General features: G+C 38.0%; 3 protein-coding genes and 1 non-coding gene across 5 annotated transcripts; all 4 read left to right on the top strand.

Moving 5' to 3' along the window:
• The first annotated feature begins 679 nt into the window (after positions 1-679).
• LOC149019971 (histidine kinase 3-like) lies at positions 680-9,475 on the top strand. The gene is made up of 11 exons (XM_089147966.1): positions 680-1,926; positions 2,156-2,437; positions 2,757-2,926; positions 4,546-4,761; positions 4,856-5,042; positions 5,132-5,183; positions 5,293-5,522; positions 5,644-5,742; positions 6,022-7,160; positions 7,944-8,301; positions 8,521-9,475. The coding sequence occupies exons 1-10, from the start codon at positions 1,417-1,419 to the stop codon at positions 8,206-8,208; spliced, it is 3,150 nt and encodes a 1,049-aa protein (XP_089004092.1). The 5' UTR covers positions 680-1,416; the 3' UTR covers positions 8,209-8,301; positions 8,521-9,475.
• A 74-nt stretch (positions 9,476-9,549) lies between these two features.
• TRNAS-UGA (transfer RNA serine (anticodon UGA)) lies at positions 9,550-9,631 on the top strand. Its single transcript has one exon. It is a non-coding gene; the product is annotated as a tRNA-Ser (tRNA).
• A 78-nt stretch (positions 9,632-9,709) lies between these two features.
• LOC149019969 (mediator of RNA polymerase II transcription subunit 30-like) lies at positions 9,710-16,992 on the top strand. 2 transcript variants are annotated; one of them, XR_016172130.1, is made up of 5 exons: positions 9,710-9,896; positions 10,504-10,818; positions 11,054-11,155; positions 12,457-12,628; positions 14,607-16,992. XR_016172130.1 is itself a non-coding variant. In XM_089147964.1 (4 exons), exons 2-4 carry the CDS (start codon positions 10,507-10,509, stop codon positions 12,553-12,555), a joined length of 513 nt encoding a protein of 170 aa, XP_089004090.1. In that variant the 5' UTR covers positions 9,710-9,896; positions 10,504-10,506; the 3' UTR covers positions 12,556-14,578. The 2 variants fall into 2 exon arrangements, 1 of the variants encoding a protein (XP_089004090.1); XM_089147964.1 differs by lacking the exon at positions 14,607-16,992 and having other exon boundaries at positions 12,457-14,578.
• A 1,812-nt stretch (positions 16,993-18,804) lies between these two features.
• LOC149019968 (nuclear transport factor 2B-like) lies at positions 18,805-23,532 on the top strand. The gene is made up of 2 exons (XM_089147965.1): positions 18,805-19,254; positions 22,720-23,532. Exons 1-2 carry the CDS (start codon positions 18,958-18,960, stop codon positions 22,792-22,794), a joined length of 372 nt encoding a protein of 123 aa, XP_089004091.1. The 5' UTR covers positions 18,805-18,957; the 3' UTR covers positions 22,795-23,532.
• Positions 23,533-23,604: the final 72 nt, after the last annotated feature.

Genomic DNA, 23,604 nt, shown 5'->3' with positions numbered 1-23,604 from the left:
GACACAGCCAATACAAGGCCCAAGGATAATATCAGGGACACAGGAAGCCAACAGAAATAACACAAGGGCAACGCACACGAAGGGAGGAGAGGGAACACAAAAAGATCGCTCGAAATATCCGAAAACGACACGAATATCAACAAGAGACACGACAACCACCAAGATCCACCACATAAATAGAGGAGGGATTAGACAAGCGCGAAGGAGCCGTCGGTCCGAGCCAAGCCACCCCGGGTTTGGGACTAGTGCAGAAAGTCTAAGTGCCGGCACGGTTGGCAGTCAATAACTAAGGCCGTGACAAAACGCTACCTTAGATTCCGAACGACAAGAAGACACAATGGCACCTCGAGGAGGTGGAGTTCCTATCGTGGGGCCTCATTCTTACCTACCCTTTGGTTCCTTTTTGGTAATTCTAGAAAAGAGCATGGGCATCTTATGCCAAACCCACCAAAAAGGCTGGAAGCTGGATGTCGTTTTCGGATATTTGACACTGTATTTGAGGGTATTTACGTCAAATAATGAAAATGCACGGCCACATAAAACCACGAGGTAGCGTGTTGAGCTTGTCCACTGGACATGGATGGCGATGTGAAATTGTGAAATGAACATTATTTATTATTATTTTTCTTCTTTTCAAAGAAGATAAAATAATAATAAGTAATGATAAATGTAAAAGCAGCCATTGCTGCTCAGTGGAACTATACCTTTTCTGGCCTATTATGTTATGAGTTTAGAACTTTAGATTGATAATTACCCCTTTTTTAATCCATTACTGTTTGCTTCGTTTATATCTTGTTCTGGGTTCTTCAATTTTTGGGTGGATAGCTGGGGATAATGCTCTCTGCTTCTAGGCATAACTCCTACCATACTCTTCTCATCTCTGTTTACCAGAAAAAAAACTCTCTTTCCCAATTATTGCTTTTACGGTGTACATGAAACGGAAACTAAACTTCTTCCCTTCCGTTCCCTTTTCTTCTTTTTCTTCTTCGTAATTCCCAGCCTGCTTTACTGTTACTATCTCGGTTGTCTTCCTCGATCAAACCACCCATATCCATGAATAGCTAGGAGTCGACTCCAAACGCTGATTTACAACCCACTTGCTGGCAACTACATCTTCTGATATATTCTTTTTGCAGTTGTTTCTCTCTTCTTATATTGAGCTTCTGATTTGATAACTAATCCGAATCTTGCCGATGCTTTTGAGTCCTTTTCTTTGCAGCTTGCATCGAAGTGACTATAAGTGAATAACTCTAGAAAGCTAGATATCAGTTTTTGGGATTACAATTTTTTTGGGATTCTGGGTTTAACGGGATGGTTTGGAGCAGTATATATTGATGTTGGATGTTTTTCATTTTGCCCACAACTCTTCCCGAAGTGATTTAAGAAGTGGAAGACCCATTTCTCATTTCACAGTTTATGGTTAAGTTGGTTTGGTTCCTGTCGTGGATGAGCTATCTCTATGTACTTGGGTTTGGTTTGAAGACATCGCATCTCTTTTGGACGCTATGCTGTTGCATTCTTTTTGAGATCCCCATGAACTGGTTCATTAATGGTGGATTTATGGAGAAGAGAGCTGGTTTTCTCTGTTACAGAGAGAAAGTATGGCTCAAGTTGTGGGAGATCCCCACAAGCCGTTCGAAGCTCCACCATTACTACCAGTATATTTGGTCGAAGATGTTCCCTAGGAAATGGTGGAAATACTTTTTGATTGCCTGGGTGATTGGTTGGTTCGTGACGTCGTCATGGCTCTTCTTGTACATGAGCTCTCTGACCACAGAGAGGAGGAAGGAGACCCTGGCAGGCATGTGTGATGAGCGCGCACGGATGCTACAAGACCAGTTTAATGTCAGTATGAACCATGTTCAAGCCTTGTCTATTCTGATATCAACCTTTCACCATGGAAAGAATCCATCTTCCATTGATCAGGTACTTCAAATTACTTCTTTTATTTGTCCAGCTTGCAATTTTAGATTTCTAGTTCATTTTTTATTTTTATGTTTTGGTTACTTCATTTCAGTGCTACTGCCTTGATTAAAGATCCGTTTCATTGCATAGTTCCGTTCTAGAGTATTTGTTTGTTTCATTTTTAAAGTCAGAAGCAGAAACTAGTTTTCCACATACCCAACTAGTAACGAGAATCTTTCTTGACCAACAGGCCACTTTTGCGAGGTATACAGAGAGAACCACTTTTGAGAGGCCACTAACCAGTGGTGTGGCTTATGCTGTTAGGGTGCTCCACGCAGAAAGGGAAAAATTTGAGAAACAACAAGGCTGGACTATTAAGAGAATGGATACGATGGAACAGACCCAGGTCCAGGAGGATGACTATGCCACTGAAACCCTGGATCCATCTCCTGCTGAAGAAGAATATGCCCCGGTTATCTTTGCACAGGAGACTATTTCACATGTGATTTCTATTGATTTGCTTTCGGGGAAGGTGATTCTCCTCTTCCCTCCCCTGGATATTTTGATTATGCATTAGTTTTTTACCTTATAGATCGTTGTAGGAGACACTCTTAATTGAGGTACACTCTTCTATGAAATAGTAACCATGGCTGTGGTCTGTCGAGTCTATTTTGGGAGCAGCCCATTGTTGCTGTTGTTATTCTTGTCCTTTCTGAATCTGAATAAAGGCAAATCTGTTTCAGACAATTTTTATCATGAATTGTGTTTGAGGTGATTAAGCAAATGCTGGTAAACTGTTTTATCTTCAAACATTGAACTGAAAAGGAAAAAAAAAAATTGCATATCTACAGGAAGATCGTGAGAATATATTACGTGCTAGAGCATCAGGAAAAGGGGTCCTTACTGCTCCATTTAGGTTGCTCAAATCAAACCGTCTAGGAGTCATACTGACGTTTGCTGTTTATAAGTCAGAGCTCCCATCAAATGCAACCCCGATGGAGAGAATCCTAGCTACTGATGGGTATGGTTTCTCTATCCATCACTTCTCTTAATTGTTGAAATGGCTCAGAAAGGGTGATGTGGGACTAATCTGGTATGTTTTTGAGAATCTTGAGTTTTGTTAACGGACACTTCCTGAAATGTTTTTGAGAATCTTGAGTTTTGTTAACGGACACTTCCTTAAGACCATGGATGCCCCCTATGGTGCATTTGAGTTCTCAAGATCAGCCTCCAAGATAAAACAACCTTGGAACCCCTCTAGTTGTCATCATTTACTGGCCGATCCCCGTCAAGATATGCTTGGGTTCTGCTCTGTCAATAGCTAGAATTTTATTAATGAGACTTCTCAAAACAATAAATCTAGAAAGAAGACCTGAGAAATTGTGTGCAAGAGAGTTGGATATAGCATCACTTATAAATCACTTACAGTTGTCCAAAGACATCCCTTATCAGGGGATGTTACCCTCCAAGAAAGGATGGTGAAATAACACCAAGGAACTTTGAAACATTACTTTTTTTTGAAAATACAACACCAACATATGAATGTGGAATCCCAGATTCGGATATTTGTGCATCTTCACCTTTTCAGTCACCTTCTGATTTTAAATGTTCATTTGAAAATTTTCTGATGGTGAACAGAATGTTACTGTTTTGGGTCAATAGGATCACCCTATGAGAATTAGATTTGAGGTCACTCAACACGCTATTCCAAGAGTTTGTTAATCAATGACCAACCTAATGCAACGTGCCAGCCGGGGGAGTGGGAATAGGATTTTCCTTGTAGTAATGAGTTTGTAGTTATGAAAACTGCACCCACACACACTGGACAGTTGCATCATATCCAAGTTCATCCCTTATTTTTGAATGGTTGTTGGTTAATGGAGCTTATTGACAACAAGCTCATGTCAGATGACTGAGAACCACACAATTCTCCTGGTGTTGGGTTTGTGCTGTATTTAATTTGTTTATTAATTGGTCAGACTGGAATTGTGAAACCAACGCCAACTTTTATTGGTAATATTGAGTTCTATAATATCTGAGACGATTTTGTTGTTAATATTGAGTTGTACAATAATCTGACGCACACACGTACCCACACACTGATGCACACTCACAGGCACATACACTGATGCACACTCACAGGCACATACACTGAAGCGCACCCCCCCCCCCCCCAAAAAAAAAAAAAAAAAAAAAAAAAAAAGAAAAAAAAAGAAAGAAAAAGAAAAGAAAAGGATGAAACAAACACAAAGGAACAGTCAAACACCCTAATTTAGACAATTTGATATGATGTAAAAAGGCAAGGCTAATTTATAAACCAGACACAACTCTGTTAAGAGAATGGCCAGCAGTATTGCGAATGGTAATGGAAAGTGACACGATAAAACAACCAAGATTTAGATTTGCTTAATTATAAATAGGTTCTTGCATTGAAGGGTAATGTAAAGAAGTATCAACTTGTATACTATTTTTCTTTCTTTCTTAATATAATTTTACTTTTATTGGGAAAAAAAGGAAAGAAAGGAACCAGACAGCCTGATGTGGCATCTTAGACGAAGGAGAGAAGACCTAAATGATGTGACTGTTTTTTTTACCTCTCCCCTTTTGGGGGTAAAAAATGATGTGACTGCTGGCAAGCAGGTACTTAGGTGGAGTCTTTGATGTAGAATCACTTGTGGAGAAGTTGCTACACCAGCTTGCAAGCAAGCAATCCATCATTGTTAATGTCTACGACACCACTAATCTCTCGCATTCTATTAGTATGTACGGTCCGGATGAAGAAGGTGATGATACAATGTATCATATAAGTTCCCTTAGTTTTGGTGATCCAATCAGGAGACATGAGATGCGTTGCAGGTAATTTATCAGATCTCTCTTAGGCACAATATTTTTGTCGTTTAGGTGAATGTGGTTGAAATTGAAGGTCAGATGTTGCTTCTGGTTGGAACAGATTCAAGCAGAAGGCATCATGGCCTTGGTTGGCAATAACAACATCAATTGGTGTCCTTGTGATAGCATTGCTTTTGGGTCATATATTTCATGCAACAATAAATCGTATTGCCAAAGTTGTGGATGATTTTGACAAAATGATGGAGCTAAAAAGAAGGGCTGAGGCAGCAGATGTTGCAAAATCTCAGGTGAATGATAATTTTGTTTCCTTAATCAATCTTCTCCTATCCATCATCTTGTTTATCATGATCTAAACATAGTGTCTTATCCTTTGTAGTTTCTTGCCACTGTTTCCCATGAGATCAGAACCCCAATGAATGGTGTCCTAGGTGAGGATGGATGGTCTTTTAAATTGCTAAGCTGTCCGTTTGGTTTCTTTCTAAGTTAGTTTTACTTCTCTTCTGTTAACTGTGGAAATTAATTATTTTCATTGTCCAGGAATGTTGCAAATGCTTATGGACACAAATCTAGATGTAACACAGCAAGATTTTGTGAGAACTGCTCAGGCCAGTGGCAAAGCTCTGGTTTCATTGATAAATGAGGTTTTAGACCAGGCTAAGATTGAATCTGGTAAGCTTGAACTAGAGGCCGTCCGGTTTGATTTACGGGCTATTTTAGATGATGTTCTATCACTTTTCTCTGGGAAGTCCCAAGACAAGGGGATAGAGGTAACAAAAAAGTTCCAGCTTTTCATGGTTTCTTTCTGAACTAATGATCTATTTGAGACCTAATTTATTCTCTTTGATTCTTCAACTTGTGGAATTTCCTCTTCAACTTAAACCGGAGTAGTTGGCGGTGTATATCTCTGATCGAGTTCCTGAAATTCTAATTGGAGATCCAGGGAGATTTAGGCAGATAATAACAAATCTCATGGGGAATTCAATCAAAGTAAGTGTAAAATGTATTTTATTTCCCAAGCACAACTGAATACCTGATATGGACAGATATATAGGGCTTTAGAGTCTGTTGGGTTTTAAGTGCCTCTTTGTTGAGCGGTGAGAAATGTGATTGGTGATCAGATAGATTTTCTTGTACTCATTTTTTCCTGATAGAAGGAATTTCATTTAACCATAACACTATAATTACTATTGTTTCTCCTGAAGCATGCGAGTTGCTTACTATACAGGACCAAGTAGAAATGGAGCCTCATTGTTCTCTATTTTGCAGTTCACTGATAAAGGCCACATCTTTGTAACAATCCATCTGGTTGAGGAGGTGATAAATTCAATTGAAGTTGAGACAGATTTATCTTCAAAGAACACCTTAAGTGGGTTGCCTGTTCCTGACAGACGCTGCAGCTGGGAAAAGTTTGACAAATTCAGTCCAGAGGGACATATGTGTCCACAGATTTTCTTGTCAACTTCCTCGGAGCTTATCAGTTTAATTATATCGGTTGAAGATACAGGTGTTGGCATCCCTCTTGAAGCCCAATCTCGTGTTTTCACCCCTTTCATGCAGGTTGGACCATCCATTTATCGTATCCATGGGGGAACAGGTATTGGTCTGAGTATAAGCAAGTGTTTGGTAGGAATGATGAATGGGGAGATTGGATTCGTTAGTGAACCCAAGATTGGGTCCACCTTTACCTTCACGGCTGTCTTCACCAATGGCGACTCCAGTTCAGATGAGTACAAGAACCAGCAGAATAATCAGGCCAAGTCTTTGTCCACAGAATTTAATGGGATGTCAGCATTGGTTGTTGACCCCAGACCTGTGAGGGCAAAAGTTACAAAATATCACCTCCAGCGTCTCGGGATTCACGTTGAAGTAACTTCTGATCTAAGTGAAGATTTTGCTAACACAGTCTCTGGGACTGCAGTTATCAGCATGATCCTTGTTGAAAAAGAAGTTTGGGATTCGGATTTGGATTTCTCAAATCTCTTTGTTCACAAGTTGAGGAAGATTGACCAAATGAATCCACCAAAACTGTTTCTTCTGGTTAATTCCATCAGTTCTACCAAATCCAGCTCTATAAAATGTGGTCGGTTTAACCCAATTATTATCTCAAAGCCCTTTAGGGCTAGCATGCTGGCAGCATCTCTGCAACGAGCAATGGGCGTTGGAAACAAGGTCAATTGCCATGACAGAGGGCTTCCCAGTCTCTCTCTCTGCAATCTTCTGAAGGGCAAGTGTATACTTGTAGTAGATGATAATAATGTAAACCTCAGGGTTGCTGCTGGTGCTTTGAAGAAGTATGGAGCAGATGTGGAGTGTGCAACTAGTGGAAAAAAGGCAATTGAAATGCTTAGACCACCACACACCTTTGATGCCTGCTTCATGGATATTCAGATGCCAGAAATGGATGGGTATGTGTCTCTCCTTTATTCTAGAGCTCCAGGTGTGTCGTACAAAGTCAAATGTTTGCTTCCTTAATGAACTTTTTGAGAATGAACAAATTTGTGATGCAGCGTCCTCTGGTAATAATATGTATACAGTGCCACATGACCAATTGGTCATGGGTTCTGGTTCGAAAACAGCCTCTCTGCAAAAGCTGCGAAAGGCTTCATACATTATGGCCTTACCCAGACCACACAGCAGCAGGAGCCTTGTGCTCTGGGTGGTCTATCATACAGTGCCATGTGGACTAGTAATAGAGTAAAGCTAGTTACTTGGATTTTCTTCTAATGTGGTAATTCTTGAAATCATCAACTATTGCAATAGTGACTAAAACAAGTATCTGTTCATATTACTTGGCCCAATTTGGAGTTTGGATGTTAGATGATCCTTGAAAATTTTGGGACTATGCTTCTCCTATAAAAATATGGCTCCAAAGTTAATGTCTTCAAACCATGGAATTGATGGAGCATAGTCAAATCAATGGACAGCATAGTTCAATAACAGCTTTCTGTGTCACATCATGTCGTAGCCTAGATTTTGTGCTTCCTTTAGTCATGATACTAATGAAGATACAGCTTTCTGGGTCTTCCTTTTTTGATTGGTCATACTTTTTCTAGTTATTGGAGTGCTTTGTTATGACCCATGGCTATGACATAGCCCCAAATTTGTCTTCTATTTTTGAAGTGCCTGATCCACAATACCCCTGTTTATTCAGATGTGTAATTAAACTTTTATTTCCTAAATTCTTCTAGGTTTGAAGCCACAAGAAGGATTCGAGAAATGGAGCATGATATCAACAGTCATATTCGACATGGGGAAGTATCTGTGGATACCAATGGAAACATTTTGAACTGGCATGTACCCATTTTGGCGATGACGGCAGATGTCATTCAGGCTACGCATGTAGAGTGCTTGCGGTGCGGTATGGATGGCTATGTGTCAAAACCATTTGAGGGAGAACAATTGTACCGTGAAGTGACACGCTTTTTCAAGTCAACTGAATCCCAAATCCAGTAGTAGGCGCTTGACAGGCTTGGTGGAGAGACGGGCCCAAACAGCTATTCTCTGAGACACGGTGAAATGCTTAAATGTGCATCTGTTTCTGAAGTAGTAAGTTCGCCACTGCTTTTATGATTTTTATTATGGATAACTTATGAATGTGCCATCACTGGCATTATTTGGTCTTATGAACCCAACAAGTATGTTGAGTGTTCTGCTCTAGCCTCTAATTCAAATGAGCCGAGGCATTTGACTTGGAATTTCCACTTGACATTTTTTGAAAATTTTATCACTTGTTGACTGCTATTGCTGTGTTTGGGATTTTTCCAGGTTTGGAAGGGGGAAAAATACAAAAGAAACGAACCCTGGTTGTTTGGGTTCTCTCTCATGCGCATGCCATACTCAAGTTGTGATCGGTGGCCTTTCATTGTCTGTCTTCCACGTGAAATAGCTGAACTATAGCGTATCAGTCCCACTGGATTCAGTGCCTTGGCATTCAAATGGACGGGTGGAAGATCACAAAGACCAAACTATATACTGGGGGCCTGCAGGCCCCGGGGAGGGGGGAAGGTGTGTTGGGGCTGAAGGTTTGAACCCATGATCTCCTTGGATTTACAGCCTCAACATAGGAGGCTGCCACCACTATGCTGGAAGCACAGCCATGACATGATGTGCTTGGATGAACCATGAAAACTTCTGGGTTTATCAGAATGTATGATATCCATTGAAGTTGAGATCTTCAGCGAGGTGCTTTTTGGACCCCTCCGGAAATTGGTGGTGTATTGTAGATGTTTATTTTGCACGGTTTTGATAGGCAACGCTTTTGTTCAGATAAAAGAACAAAAAGAAAACGAATTGATTAATGTATATTAGCCACAACCAATAAAGATGATTGAGGTCTATTAGCTGTAACCCGTTTTGTATACTTCCCTTTCACAGTAGTTTTTTATTATCCGAAGGGGAAAAAAAGCCAGAAGCTTGTATCAAGCAACAAAATGTTGCATCCATCCGTTGGTTGAATTGATGTATTCTCCTTACAAGGTGCAAATGCTGTTGTTTAATAAGCATCTTGCTTTGCTGACAAATCTTTGAGGGGTTCCTTTGGTAGAATTCCTGTGACAAATCATGAGATACTTCCATGTGCGAAAATATGTATATCCACAAGACATGCAGGTTCTGAGGAAATCCCAGTTGAATGCGTGTGTCTAAATCTCTTAGCTACTTTGATTCCTTAACTGCATTGCTAACAGTTAGAGAGACTCTTTCTGTGGAGCCAAGGGTAGCACCTTCCCGGTACCTATGTGGGGTCAAAAAGATTAAAATTGAAGTTTAAAGTTTTAGTGAACCTTGCATCTGCTTGTCGATATGTCCGAGTGGTTAAGGAGACAGACTTGAAATCTGTTGGGCTTCGCCCGCGCAGGTTCGAACCCTGCTGTCGACGTTTCAATTTTTAATTTCTCTTGCCTTTTCTTGAAAGCTTCAAGCCTCAACTCTTTGATAATGTAGTTAAAAGTTAAAACTATTGTACCCTTTTGGAGTTCAGGTCGTTTTTCTTTCTCCTCCCCTTTATAAGTTTTTCGATGCTTTTGAAATGAAAATAGACGCGGCTTTTTTTCTGTTTCCGTTGATGAGCAGCCAAGCGGCAGAGACGACGGTCAATTCGCCCAGGTCTCCAGTCTCCCGCTTTATCTTGCGTCGGAAGCGGGGTTAGTAAATTAACGCTAAAAGTTCTCAAGTGTTACTTGCGATTTTATTGATAATTGTAGAACAGGAAGATCAGTTGTTGCTTCGCTCAAGTTTTGATGTTCAAATTACTTTTTCTTTTAGGGATAAACTTTCCTCTTTCATCATATATTGAAGTTTAGATTCGTATTTTTAATCTTAGAATCTTAATATATTCTTTTGTCTATTTGTCATTTTTTGAAATTGATGGTACTAATACTATTGGCGGCTAAGATAGTTACTTCCTCCGAGTTCAAATAGTTGCTTCCGCTAATTAATGCTTGCCTGTTCGCACAAGCTTTCTTTACCTAGCTACAAATGAAATAAAATGAATCTCAACGAGAAGATAGTAGGGAACGGTGGTTTGGAACTAATTACTTGTAAATCTGCAATAACGATTGCAAAATAAGAATTATTGGCCAAATTTAGAAGAGTGCGTCTTTTAAAGCTGGATCAAACGGGAAATCCTTCTCTATGAGCATCCATGGAACTTTTGGTTAAAGCACTGAGTATCATGGGTTTCAAAATTAAATTTGGTGATAAGACACAAATATAGTTCATCGTTAATATATTTAACTTTCATATGTTCAGATTATGGAAGAGAAAAGCATGATTCTAAGTACGACAAGCACTCAGGAATTTGCAGTTGAGGGGCTGAAGCATTTAGAGGATACCATCGAGGCAGCATATCAGATCATCTCTTCCATGAACGAGGAGCTCTGCAATCCAGCGTTATGGTCTACAACTGCTGTTGCTCACTCTTCCAATGGAATCAGTGCTGATGCTTCTGACTCATCACATCACCTTGAAACAGGTGGTGGAGCTCTTGAAGAGGCTCGTCTCCGTTACAAGTCTTCTGTGGCTTCTCTTCGTGCTGTTCTTTTTGCCATTCCTAGCACTCGGAAGGTAGATTAAAACACTAGGTTTAATTAATACTCAAATTTCCCCCTCCCCCCCCCTCCCCCCCTTTTTGTAGGGCATTGATTGTAGGACGGATCAGTAAAGATTTGTTTGATTATTATTCATGAACCTGTCCCAGGCTTGTATGGTGTATTTATTGATTATGATATCTTAGCTATATCTTTCACCTTAAGATTTCTCAGATTTCTCTTACCATGGTTTATTCTAATTCTCAAAATAGTCAAACACATATGAGGTGGGCTCTGCCACTGCTGGTTCAGAACTCCATACGGATCAAGCTGAAGTTGAGAAACTAGAAGAGAAAGTCATCAAGCTACGAAAGGTACTTATCAATGATCTAAAACTTTGTATTTCTAAACTCTGCAGGTCTTGAAGTTCAGTTTGAATTGTTGACAATCATCTCTTGGTTACACTATTCTACATGTTCTCTCCTGTGAAGGTTTGTGTGCTTTCACTAGTGATTGGTGGAATAAATGCATTGAATGTAAAAGGTTGGGTCATAGTTGTATTGAAAGCATTTCCTTTGTCAACTTCATCTGCAGCTCAGTTGCTAACTTGCCATGACTCAAGTAACTGTTGATGCTACTCTTTTCAATATTATTATTAGTATTACTATTATTTATTATTATTATTTTTTGGGGAAAACTTTTAGTTACAACTGCAATGAAGTTTTCACCACCCCTGGTGCAACCCTGAATTGTCTTTCAGGGCTTGATGTTTCCACTTACTGTTAAGTGTTAATGCTCATATGTTTGGTCTTAAAAATCAGGCATGCTGAAGAACCTGTTACTGTTATCTTGGACTTAATCACTTCCCTTTTGTATCTGGGTGAATAAGTCAGGATAAGTCCTGTATCGGCACTCTTTACGATAACTTATCAGCTATTTGTTGGTAATTGTAATGGAGTAAAATTTACTTAATTGAATATGTACAAGGAGATGTAACTGTACCAATCTTGCATTTGCTATCCAATATAAACTGAGATGAGTTGTGTGGATTAGAAATAGGTTCATGCTGAATGCTTATTTTGTTTTTAAACTTTCTTTTGGGAGGTGGGGATTCCTGTATGTGGTAGCCCGTTATATTCTCCTTTAAGTTTGAGACTCTGAGTCCATACAGTATCGGGGTTGAAGGGCAAGTGAGCTCGTCTCTGTGTTGTACGAATATGTGTGGGAATTTTGATAGAAAATATACTAGATTTTCTCCTTAGTTATAGAATTTGGAAATGAATAAATTTTCTATATCTTGACAACATAGAAATGTTTCTTTAATGATTTTTCATTAATAATATATTGAATTTCAACACATGTATAAGATTCTGAATGCTCAAACTGGTGCTGATTGTAACATTCAATTGAGCCTTCTCTTATTAGTAGAAGTCATTGTTCAATCATAATTTTTATTCACAGGCTGAAGTGTCTGTCTGCTTTAACCAGATGTTCCTTTCCCTTGTTTTCCTTTTGCAGATGTATATCTGAATATGTTTATGTTCAGATGCATTTTGCCTTTACCTAATATCAACTACCAATTCTTGAGATTGATCTATTTATGGGTTTGTGTGTTGAGTTTGCTAATTTCTCTTTGTATCTATTTATGAATGATCATTTCCCATTCTGAAAACAGGAGCTCAAAGATAAGAACATGCATCTCAAGGTTCTTATTGATCAGCTTCGAGATCTTATCACCGACATATCCACATGGCAGAGTCCTTGTCCCATTTGACACTTAGAAAACATGTATAACATGAACTGCAGCTTCTGCATTTAGTTCATCACCTGTTCACAGTATTTCTAAGGTGATGCAATTTCTCTTATGATATTAAATATGTACTAGAATCTCTGTGAGGTGAGTATACTTTTGTAATGTATGTTTTGTCAAATATGTGAATTCTTCTATGGAAGCATTCTTAATAATATTGTTGGTGTATGAGTAAGTTTCTCTCTCTGTCTAATAAATTTAATAAATCTGAATTTGATCCAATTTAAGTAGTTAACTTTCTTCTGAATGTACATGGGATGTAACAAAACTAAATGGTGAAGCAGAGGGCTCTGGGTGAGTTCTTTTTGCATCTCTCAGGAGAACAATGGAATGATAGAAATCTCACATGTATGTAGATTGTTAATATAAACAAACCTTTACTTTTACCCTTATGGTAGAACATGGATGAGAAAACCATATTTGTCAAGATGAACTCAGTGATGTGGGGTCAACCATGAACTCAGCGAGGGGTCGACTTAACTCCTCCGGTGACAAGGTTTCACCAAAGTGACCAAGGCAACTAAGTATTTTTATCGCTTTGGGTATCTGGTGGGCTTCACAAGGTTGCAAAAACATGATGCTCTCCAATTAATAGAACTATACAAATATTTTATCTTATCAGATATGATTTATGAATAATTTAACTTCCCATTAAATGTAGTAAGCTACACAAACATACATATTAACAACTTACTACAGAATTGTAATCTCAATTAATATGTGGAAGAACTTATAAAGTTTCACGTGTCAACAATAAGAACAAAGAACTGAGAATATAAAAGAATTTGGTCTCTGACCAAATCCTCATAAATTACGCAACTATAGCTAACCATATAAAAAAAAAGAAAATGAATTGGTGAGGACATGTGGCAGGAGAGCAGAGCTGGGGGAACAATATCACATTGTGACATACAGGCAATTTTCCATTGTGACAGATTGTATGGCAAGTACTATGCTAGCCCCAAGCATTACTAGGGGGCTGATCCATTTCATCATTGGTGGACCAACACAAAGTGTCAACCATCCAAACAGGGCCTGCCCACCTTGGGTGGAGAATTGAGTCTCTCAAACCCTGTCATAGGGTGGGAATTTTGTTGTTCATTGTTCTTCAGCTGGCTGGTGGATGTGCTTAAAAAGTGGGATCCATAAGCTTATATAGACCGGCTGGTGCTCTTGAAGAATCTAGAAGACTGAAGATGAATTAGTTTCCTTATTGGTGGAGAATTAGTTTCTGTCGTGTTTATTTGTTTTTAAGTTGGAATTTCTATTTTGGTTTCCTCCTAATTCTGTTGAATTACTTGCAATTCAAGTCTTCGCTCTTAATAGGAGACTTTCAAATTTATTGCTTCTGTTTTTAGCTCAACACTTGTATCTATATAATGTAGTCCGCTTAGAGGATCCTGGCTCCCCTGCCACACAATTTATTGGTTAATGAAAACTTTTAGTTTAGCAACTTAATGTCCTAGGAGAGATGACCTGTTCTCCCTATCTATCTTTTCTATCTGCATCTTCAACCTATTGATCTACTCTGCTGCTGCTATTGTGAGACTGCAACCCCTCTTTGGAAGGTCTAAAACAGCTCATTAGTCACCACCAAGCTTGCTTCTGTTGCACACTACCATTGTCATAGTTCAATAACTCAGTGAGATTCCGGAAATATCGACCTTCTCAAGACAAAAAAATGTGTAGTTTCAAGTAACTTGATCGAAATTTTAAGTGTTTCGAGAATCTAGGCAGAAACATCTCAAATATTTCAAAAATCTCAACCTCCTTAGCAGGCAGTTACAAAGTCAAAACATAATATTGTTGGTCTTGGGAGTCAAGATGTGGGAGACTAGGGTGGTAAGGTGTCAATGTATTATTCACCATATTTGTCTATCTTTTTATTAATGTGCATTGAGAACACTTCACTGTATCTACTGGTTTGCAGTAAAAATATTCAAGTAGTTAACTGTCTCTTTAAGTAATTTCAAACCTAATTTTAAGTCTTTTAACTTTTTCTTTAGTAATTGCAGACCTCAACAGTGCTGCAACTACAGCGACGAAAAGCTAAATCTTGGAGGTTTATTTCCTTGTGATTGAGACCTACCTTCTATCTACCTTGGAGCGATTCCTGCTGCTGGTTTGCTATTTAGAGTAAACCGTCTCATTTCAGTATTTACATTTTAGTTCTATAACCACACTTGATCTCCTTGCTTGACTATCAGAAAAGGCCCAAATTTGGGGGGCTGATCCCTCAAAAATAGACCTAGGATTGGTCAGGATCTCTGGTCCATCTGTTGGTGACATATTGGTTCTTATTCAGCCTACAGGGTCGGCAGCTTGAAAATTGGTCAATGATGGAATTTTTTTGTTTTATGGGTAATTCTGGGGTTAGTTGTAAGTTAGCCTGCCCCCATATTAATACAAGCCTACTCCCGATTCTGTGATTATTTTTTTGAGCAATTCTTGAGTTGCTAATATAGTCTGACCTTTACCAGAAAATCCAATAGGAGATTAGCTCAACAGGATTCCAGTCAGATGCAGTTAGAGTGAAATCTTATAACTCAAATGAAAAGGTACATTGTCCAAAAAATTAGGTGTGGTCTATTCTGGTGAGACAACGGTCTTGCAAAAAAAATGAAGAAATTCTTATTTCAGGATTCTGAATATCAGGAGTGACCTTGTTCTTCAGAAAGTCAACCAAACCAAAGCTGTACCTATCGATTGGTTAATCAGAGGTTTCCAGATTTGAAAATTGCTTGGCATGTTGGAATGCTCACTTTCTGAACACTTGGGCATGGTTGTAAGTCCTGGAAACAGCTTCTCTGGAAACAGGTTGTGCCTTTGCTTAAATCTGACCCTCCCCAAATGCAGAAGCTTTGTGCACCGTTAACGCCCTTTTTATAGAAATTTATGTATCAATTTGGAAGCTGAAGTGCAAAATAGATCAGTAGATATGGAAATATGAAATCATGTCAAAACAGAACCAGGTTTGTGAAACAGAGATAACACAAGCTATGGAGTTGATCAAAACCTCACCTGTTGAGAAGAACGGAGAGGACCATGGTGCAATTGTAAGGTAAGGTTGATTGCTTAGGGCCTAAATCTGATCCTGATGTAACCCAATAGTAATTGAAAATTTATTCACTTGACACCTTATGGTTCTTACACTTCATGCACCATCGTACGTATCTTGAGTTATGTTCCATACTTATTTGCTTGAAACACTATGTTCTCTAGTACTTATCTTGAGTTACATTATCTCTCTAGGGACTGTCACATGCTTTCCTAAGTCAATAATTGACCATATGAAAATCTTTCTTGCAATCTCTAAATCTTTCAATTAGTTTCCTTTCCTAAGTAGATAATAATTTCTATCATGGATCTTCTTGGTATAAATCATAAAACCAAATTGGTTTTTTGTAATGGTAGTTTCTTTTCTCAACGGGGTTTCAATAACTGTCACCCATAATTTTTATGGAATTACTCATTGGTCCTATACATTTGTGGTTGTTGCAATTCTAAGTATCATTTTTTTTAATAAATCAAAACCATGATGATTCTCCTACATTAGTTTGTGTTTTCTTGTGCTCATAATTTTATTAGACAATTTTGTTAGCCGAGACAAACCGTAGATTATGTAAGAGAGTAGAGAGAGTAGTTTTACTCTTAGCATATGTTAGTCAGTTGCTTATGTATTACATTTACATGTGAATCTAGCTGTATATAAACAGTTGTACTCTCAGTATATTTTAATATAACACATTATATCATTTTCTCTGTCAGGTTCTAACTTTTTCCATGCTTCCGTTGGGATTTTATTTCAGCCTTGCCTACTTTATTCTCCTTAAAGCTTCTTTTACTTGAGACACCCTAATTTATTTACTTTTGCATAATACACAGTATGGTGTCTTGCGATCTTCTAGAATACTAATACTCAAAGTGTCCCCATCTAGCAGACTGCACAAATAGCCTTCACATCTATTTTCTCTTCCTTTCCTCCTCTTCGCTTCTCCTCATCCCTTGTTGGTAATTCACTGTCTTCACTTTTAATACGTCCAACACTGGAATCGATTTAGAAGCAATATGCTATGGGAGTGAATACAAATCCTTGTATTTAAGCATAGGAGCACTTTAAGGTTGAAATACAGTAAAAATAAACTTGTTATTGATGCTGGAGGCCTTGTGCAGTTGTGCTATTTAGCTTAGAGGCAGCCTTGGGTTCAGATCTTCTCAACACAGAAGATCTTCCCTGCCCATATCCCTAGGAGATCTAATGTAATAGCTGATCAATTAGCCAGGAAGGCCCTTTCGGTTTCGGGCCCGAAAGAATGGCCGTCTTCCACTTTGTGGTTGGTGGAACTTTGTTCCTCCCCACTCCCTGCCCGGTTGGAATAAATCTGTTGTTTACCAAAAAAAAAAAAAAAAACACAGAAGATTGACCTGATTTAACTCGATTTATTTATGAAAGCTGTTGGACTGTGTGTCTGTGGCATCTTACTCAAAACTAGGTCATATTCATCTTCTTTCTCTTCTTTCAGAATTAAGATGTATCAATCTCTGTGAACTGATCTCAAGATTTGTATTCCATAATAGTTTGTACCTGTTATATACTTTCCCAGATTTAGATAGAAAGGCCTCCAGATCAAAAAAGGGAAGTTCTTTTTTTTGTTGTTGTTGTTGTTGTTGTGGGTGGGTGGGGTGGGGTATGTGTTGGAGAGAGAAGAGACCCATGAAAACCACTGTCCATTAGATTATATCTGGTGAAATAGAGGTCTTTACCTTATGGAAATATTATGACAGGAATCTTGGTTAATAAATCCTTGGCACTGCCTGGAGGTTAATTAACCTGTGGTGTGTATCTCATAACTGGTTTAATGCCGTTGCTCAACGTATCATCAATTCATTGCATCTTAAACTGTGAACCCTAAATCATGAAATTCTTAATAAGAGTTCCGTGGATCTTAAACTGTGAACCCTCATCAACCAATAATAGATTTAAAAACCTTAAGCCACCCAGCACGTGAACCCCATTGTGAATATCAAACCATTCTTAACAAGAAGAGTGACAAAAGAGTGTGGGAATGACAGGCTCAGATTGCCGTGGCTAAAAAATTGGATCGAATCAATAGGCAAATCGATCAGAATCGGAGATTTTCTTTACACAAACGGTGATAGGAAGTAGATTTTCTCTCTAAGGTTTAAATATCCTTATCGAATAGAGTATTGATCATGTAATTTGAAGGGATTTGTCGTTTTTGTATCAAGTATTGTATTGTACTAGTTAATATATTTTAATACAATCTAATAGAAAAATGTCTCGGCATATACCGTATAAATTGTGTATAGTTACGTATCAATTGGTATCATATTATATCGTTTTAGAAAATATTTGAACTTCATTTTTATAGAAAAATGTTATGTTGACTCGAATTCTTGTATCCGATTTGGAAGATAGACCCGCACAACATGTTTTGGTGGGATAACATGTTTATCCGATTATAGTTTATATATACATGTATTTTCATTATTGAGAGATTTGAGATTTTCGATTAAGGTTCTAGCCTTCTAAGTGAGAGTTTTGTAAGCCATTCTTGAAGATTAGTTGTAAATTTCATTTTGTTCTTTTTTTAAATAGTGAAATTTTTTTTCTATGCACATAAACAGAGCATAATAGTGTCCTTTTACGTTCAGTATCTTATAACAACAAAGTACTTAAAAAGAAAAAAAGAAAAAAAAAGGAAAAGACAATTGTGATACTCTATATTAAAAATATTTTTTTTTTGGTAAAGAAGTATTAAAAATAATTCAAGCCTACAAAAGGAGTAAAAGGAAATGATTCTTAGAGTTAGACATTTGTAGTAATCTAAAATAAACAAAGTTTAAAGTATCCAATACTAGTAGATACATATCCATATTTGACCCAACTGATACGATACATCTCAATGTGTCTCTCCATTAAATTACACTAAAATATATTAGTTAGAGTGATACAATACTCAATACAAGACGATACGTCTCTTAAAATCACCTGACCGATATAATACTCGATACCAATAGTTTAAATCGTTTTGTATCGAGTATTGTATCCTTTGGCTAATGTATTTTAGTATAATTCAATGGAGAGACATATCGAATTGTAGAAATGTATTGTATCGGTTGGGTCAAATATGAATACGTATGGTATGGTATTTTGAGATACTTTAAACCTTTGATAATAAATAACCCGGCCGATGCATTGCAAGACGTTTCGCGTTCTCTTTACGAACTAAAATCTCCGTTCGTCTCCTCCTCCGTCTTCCTAATTGGTTTCCGTTTCTTATTCTTCTTCTTCTGCTTCGAGAGTTGCGAAGGGAGACAGAGAAAGAGAGTATTACCTACGCGATGGATCCCGACGCAGTAGCAAAGGCTTTTGTGGAGCACTATTATACGACATTTGATGCAAATCGTGGGGGTCTCGCCAACTTGTATCAGGAAGATTCGATGCTTACCTTCGAGGGTCAGAAGATCCAGGGTTCTCAGAACATCGTCGCTAAGCTCACCAGTCTACCCTTTCAGCAGTGTCAGCATAGTATCACCACAGTTGATTGTCAACCTTCAGGGCCTGCCGGCGGCATGCTCGTTTTCGTCAGCGGCAACCTTCAGCTTGCCGGCGAACAGCACGCCCTAAAGTTTAGTCAGGTATACCTTCCAACTAACTCGCACTCGACCGATGACCTTTATATTCGTTACTATTCTAGTGGAGTTTTAGGGTTTCATTGGTTTTCTAAGTCGATCTGTTTATCGTTGAATCGACTGTTGAGTCTGATTGGTATATCCATATATGCTACTCCGTTTTGTTTCTTTACTTCTTGTTTATATGCGTGGTCTGGGATTTAGATTAAATGGATTCTGTAGATTATTCACTAATTAGGTCATCAAGATCTAATCGCGTCTTACTGTTGACAGTGAATTGGAAAAAAATTTCTCTATACCTACTGTTTTTTATTTATTTATGGGATTCGCGGTTTTTGGTAGGTCTCTTCCGTTTGATCTACCTATGTCGCAGGAACTTGGATGTTGGACATCTTTGGTTTCTTTAGCAATTCCTAGTTTCTGTTGGTTGATCCATTCATGGAACTTAGTTGGATTATTGAGTTATGACTCTTGAATATACTCAAAGTTGAATTTGAATTCATGCATTAGGCGCACACGTTTATGATTATCTCGTTGTTCGGGCTTATTCTTGATCTATTTTTGTTGCCCGGCCTTGTTTATTTATGTACCTTCTTCGTTGTATATTTGTTTCGACCACCAGCAATGCTGATGCTGTTTGTTCAGCTTCTGTTCTCGGATATATTATTTTCCCCCTCTCGTTTTGGTTTCTATGCTTTTCTATTTGCTTTTCATGTGGATAATTATTTTTCATTTTGACCCCAAATTACTTATTGGATTCACCTATGATTTTCTAGAGAGTTAAATCTCTGCTTGTGTTTGTCTGCATTTTTGTGGATTATGTAGTGTGTTGACAAATTATTTCATATAATCCAGTTGTTAGTTCTAAACACTGCTTGATGTTGCATTAATGTATGGCTATGATTGACTTGATGTACCAGTTATTCAGACCGAATCTCTGAATTGTAGTTCTCATCTTTTCATCATGCTTTTTGAGAATACTCATTGTCAACAGTTACCATCAAAATTTTATCCCTATGTGTGTGAGCGCAGCAGCATATTTCATAACATGTTGGGGAAAGGTGGTTTGGAAGCATGAGGATCTTGCAAGTTTCAGATCTTTAATTCATTGTTCATATTGGAAAATTCAATTTCACTTTTTGAAAGTTTTCATGTTTGTTTCAAAAGTCTAATTAGTTCCATATTTTAAGAACTCAACTCGACTTGTGTGTCTCATTCTGGTGCAGCTGACTTAGATCTTGGTAATTCTGTTTATTGCTTTTTCCATTCTTGTTTTTTTTTTTTTTTTACTTTATTTTGGGTGTTTTGGTGCTTGGAAAGTGAATGCGATTAGCTGCCAAACTTTTTGGGAACTTGTTTCAGCCCTTAATAAACATTTTCAAATCTTCCAATTTTTTTTAAAGAAAAGAAAAAACTAAAAATAAAAGAGACCATCCAATTTGGTGTTTTGGATTTATATCCTTCAACTGAAAGGTTGAGTTGAACCGTTCATTCAAATTTAACTGTTATGCACATTGTTTGAGTGCTGTGAGACATTGTTGGCAAGTAAAACAAGTAAGTTATGCAATAATGGATATCTACATAATATTCAGTAGTAGAATCCTAACCAGCTAATGGAATTGGCTTAAATTTTCAGAATGCTATACCGTCATTGATGAAGGTTGGTTAATTTCTACAAGCTGGTTTGCCTAGAAACCCTAACCTTCTATTTTCAGTCCTTCGCAAATTATTCTTATTTTTTTTTCTTCTCTTTTCTAGTGGAAAAAGCCTTCTTTCTGTTGAATTTCAGGCATCAAGTACATGAGATGGTACAGTAGTACCAAACTCTTGCTGGAGTTCTGCTCGAGTTTTTTGGGCCACTGCATTTTGATATTTCAGTTCTAGTCTTGATATCAAGTATGTTGAGTGTTTGGAGAGGAGAGAAGTATGATTGGTGTCAATACTCATCAATTGTGCATCCATTCCAGCTGTTTTTCCTTCTGTTGTTCTTTCTGTGTTGCTTCTTGATTATGTGAGGCTGCTTTATGAATGCCTACTATAATATACGTAAATAATGTTGCAAGTGTTGTGCACATCAGCAGATGGACTGTGTAATACAATGCCAGAAGAAAACGACATTCGGATGTTGAATTTCTTGGCAGGTTATTGACTGTCAAAAGCACATTTAAATCCATATAATCCTGATCAATCCTGAGTTCTGATCCATTAATTTGTGTTGTTTATGACTAGCTTTTTGCTTGCTTAGCAAGTCCATTGTTCAAATATGCTTGTCCATAATCAGTTTCAAGGGCTGAAAATGTTTTAGTCTGACACTTTGTAATTGGTAAACAAATATGCATTTGAAAATGAGCCAAGTAGATTGAAGCACCAGTTGCGCTGTTTTATGTAGGCAATCAATCAAAAGAAACCCTAAAATTTGGAAATATGGATCAGAATCTAGGTAGTCTTTTTGAATTAACATTAAATACGTGGGAAAAGAAGAGAAAAGGTGGTGGGGGTGTTTATAAAATTCATAATAGATTTCAATAGGCAGCTTATATGAAAATTTAAAAGAACAAAATAAGCTGATTCAATTAACAGCTAACTGAATTCTGGTCCGAACTAAATGGGGAAATGGATATGCTAAATAAGAAGGCTGGGTAGGATTTATGATAATAAAACAAAGAATTTGGATTAGAGCAGAATTTTGATAGCTAGCAGAAAATAGATCAGATCAGCATGAAAGTTCAATTATTCTCAGTGACCTGAACAAAGATATATAGATAAGTACAGAGAAAAGGTCCTTTCAGGCGCCTTCCCCCCCTCTTCCTTCCTTCTTCCCCCAACTGTATTCTTACAAAAGAAACCATTTCATTTCACCTTATTGGTTCACTTGCCTATGCTGTTTCTTCAGAGAACCTTATCCTATAAGGAAAAGCAGATTTTTCCCGGAAGAAGAGAACTGGGCACGTGTTTGATAGATGTGAGTGATCAACTAAAACTGTAGACAAAAATTTGAGGTTAAAATAATAACTAGAAGGCCATATACAGAAGAAACTTATTGGACAAATCAGAGATGGAAAGAAAAGTATTCTAAACTGTAGAAGAGAACATTTTTATAAACTGACGTGGAAAGTGGGAGTTAACTGAATTTAGAAAACAGAAGTGGATGCTAGGAGAGGGAACCAAGGAGAGAAGTATGGAAATGCATGTTGGGTTGCCCCCAAAGCAATCACTGCTGCTCCTCTCAAACCCCACCTCTCTCTCTCCTTCCTCAACACCAAAACAAAGTAGGAAGGAAACCTATCCAGACGCTTTTACAAACCAAAACACCCCCTCCCAAAACAGCCGCTCGCATGCACGCACACATTTTTACAATCATTTATTTATGTCTTTTTTTCTTTGTATGGTTTTCTGGTATTTTGTTTAACTTTGGTTCCTTTCCACCCTGCCACTGTCATCTCATTTTTGTCTTCCATCTTTTACCTGTAGATGTTTCACTTGATGCCTACCCCGCAAGCAAGCTTCTATGTGCTGAATGACATTTTCCGGTTGAATTATGCATGATTATGGAAATGTTCAACGGGGAACTCAACAGAGAGCAAGAGTAGGTGCCACAATTATTGGAACATCTGGAACAAAATTGAGTTTGCTTAATTCTGTTGCCTCTTTAACTTTTTAAATGGAATCATGGGTCTTTTTCGGTTTGTTGGTTTTCTTGTGTTCTCAAATAGTCGACTTTGGAAGCACCAGACTCGTTTGTTGTTTTGTTTGGATGAATTGGTGAAAGATAGTTGTTATACATGTGCTAAATCTGAAGGATGGAAATAGATCTTGAGGTTGGAAGGCCTGATATCCTTCTGTTTGTGTAAAATCTCGAAGAATGGAATTGGTTTTGACTTTAGAAGGCTTGAAATTCTTGTGTTGTTTTGTATTTGAGACATTTAAGAAAGTAGAGCTTATGGCTAATGTACAGGAGTGGGCGCTGGAACCGTCTTGAGGTTTTATATCCAGGATAAAATGATGCGCTCGAAGATTCAGTAATGGCACATTTTGGGCACCTGGTTGGTGGAGCCTATTATGATTTGTGGATTTTAATGCGTTTCGTATAAGATAATGTCTCGGTACCCCACCTCCCACAGCATTTGTATGGTAAATAATCGCTTCGCGTAACTTGTACTATTTCCCCTTAAGTTCCTCCCCCTCCCACTCCCACTCCCAACTTCAGGGTGGAATTGTGGAATCCTCGATGCATTTCTTTTTCTTTCGTCCAGAATCGTTCATGCATTGTTTTGTTTGTGTCCCGACTTCAAAGTGTTCAGGAAGCGAGGAGAGAAGTGTTCCATGCTCAAATGAAGTTTTTTGTTTTTTAAAATT

This window comes from Hakea prostrata, chromosome 3, assembly GCF_041222555.1.
Source record: "Hakea prostrata isolate BN-2017 chromosome 3, UWA_Hpros_2, whole genome shotgun sequence".
NCBI classification, from domain to species: domain Eukaryota; kingdom Viridiplantae; phylum Streptophyta; class Magnoliopsida; order Proteales; family Proteaceae; genus Hakea; species Hakea prostrata.
This window is presented reverse-complemented; position numbering and strand designations above follow the sequence as displayed.

What these genes read in the sequence shown, in the direction of transcription:
- LOC149019971 (XM_089147966.1), top strand. Translation starts at nt 1,417, where the DNA reads ATGGTTAAGTTGGTTTGGTTCCTGTCGTGGATGAGCTATCTCTATGTA. An exon ending in CCCAATGAATGGTGTCCTAG is followed by an intron (nt 5,184 to 5,292) that starts GTGAGGATGGAT and finishes TTCATTGTCCAG; the next exon opens with GAATGTTGCAAATGCTTATG. An exon ending in CAGATGCCAGAAATGGATGG is followed by an intron (nt 7,161 to 7,943) that starts GTATGTGTCTCT and finishes AAATTCTTCTAG; the next exon opens with GTTTGAAGCCACAAGAAGGA.
- LOC149019969 (XM_089147964.1), top strand. Translation starts at nt 10,507, where the DNA reads ATGGAAGAGAAAAGCATGATTCTAAGTACGACAAGCACTCAGGAATTT. An exon ending in CCATTCCTAGCACTCGGAAG is followed by an intron (nt 10,819 to 11,053) that starts GTAGATTAAAAC and finishes TTCTCAAAATAG; the next exon opens with TCAAACACATATGAGGTGGG. An exon ending in AAGTCATCAAGCTACGAAAG is followed by an intron (nt 11,156 to 12,456) that starts GTACTTATCAAT and finishes TTCTGAAAACAG; the next exon opens with GAGCTCAAAGATAAGAACAT.
- LOC149019968 (XM_089147965.1), top strand. Translation starts at nt 18,958, where the DNA reads ATGGATCCCGACGCAGTAGCAAAGGCTTTTGTGGAGCACTATTATACG. An exon ending in ACGCCCTAAAGTTTAGTCAG is followed by an intron (nt 19,255 to 22,719) that starts GTATACCTTCCA and finishes TTTTACCTGTAG; the next exon opens with ATGTTTCACTTGATGCCTAC.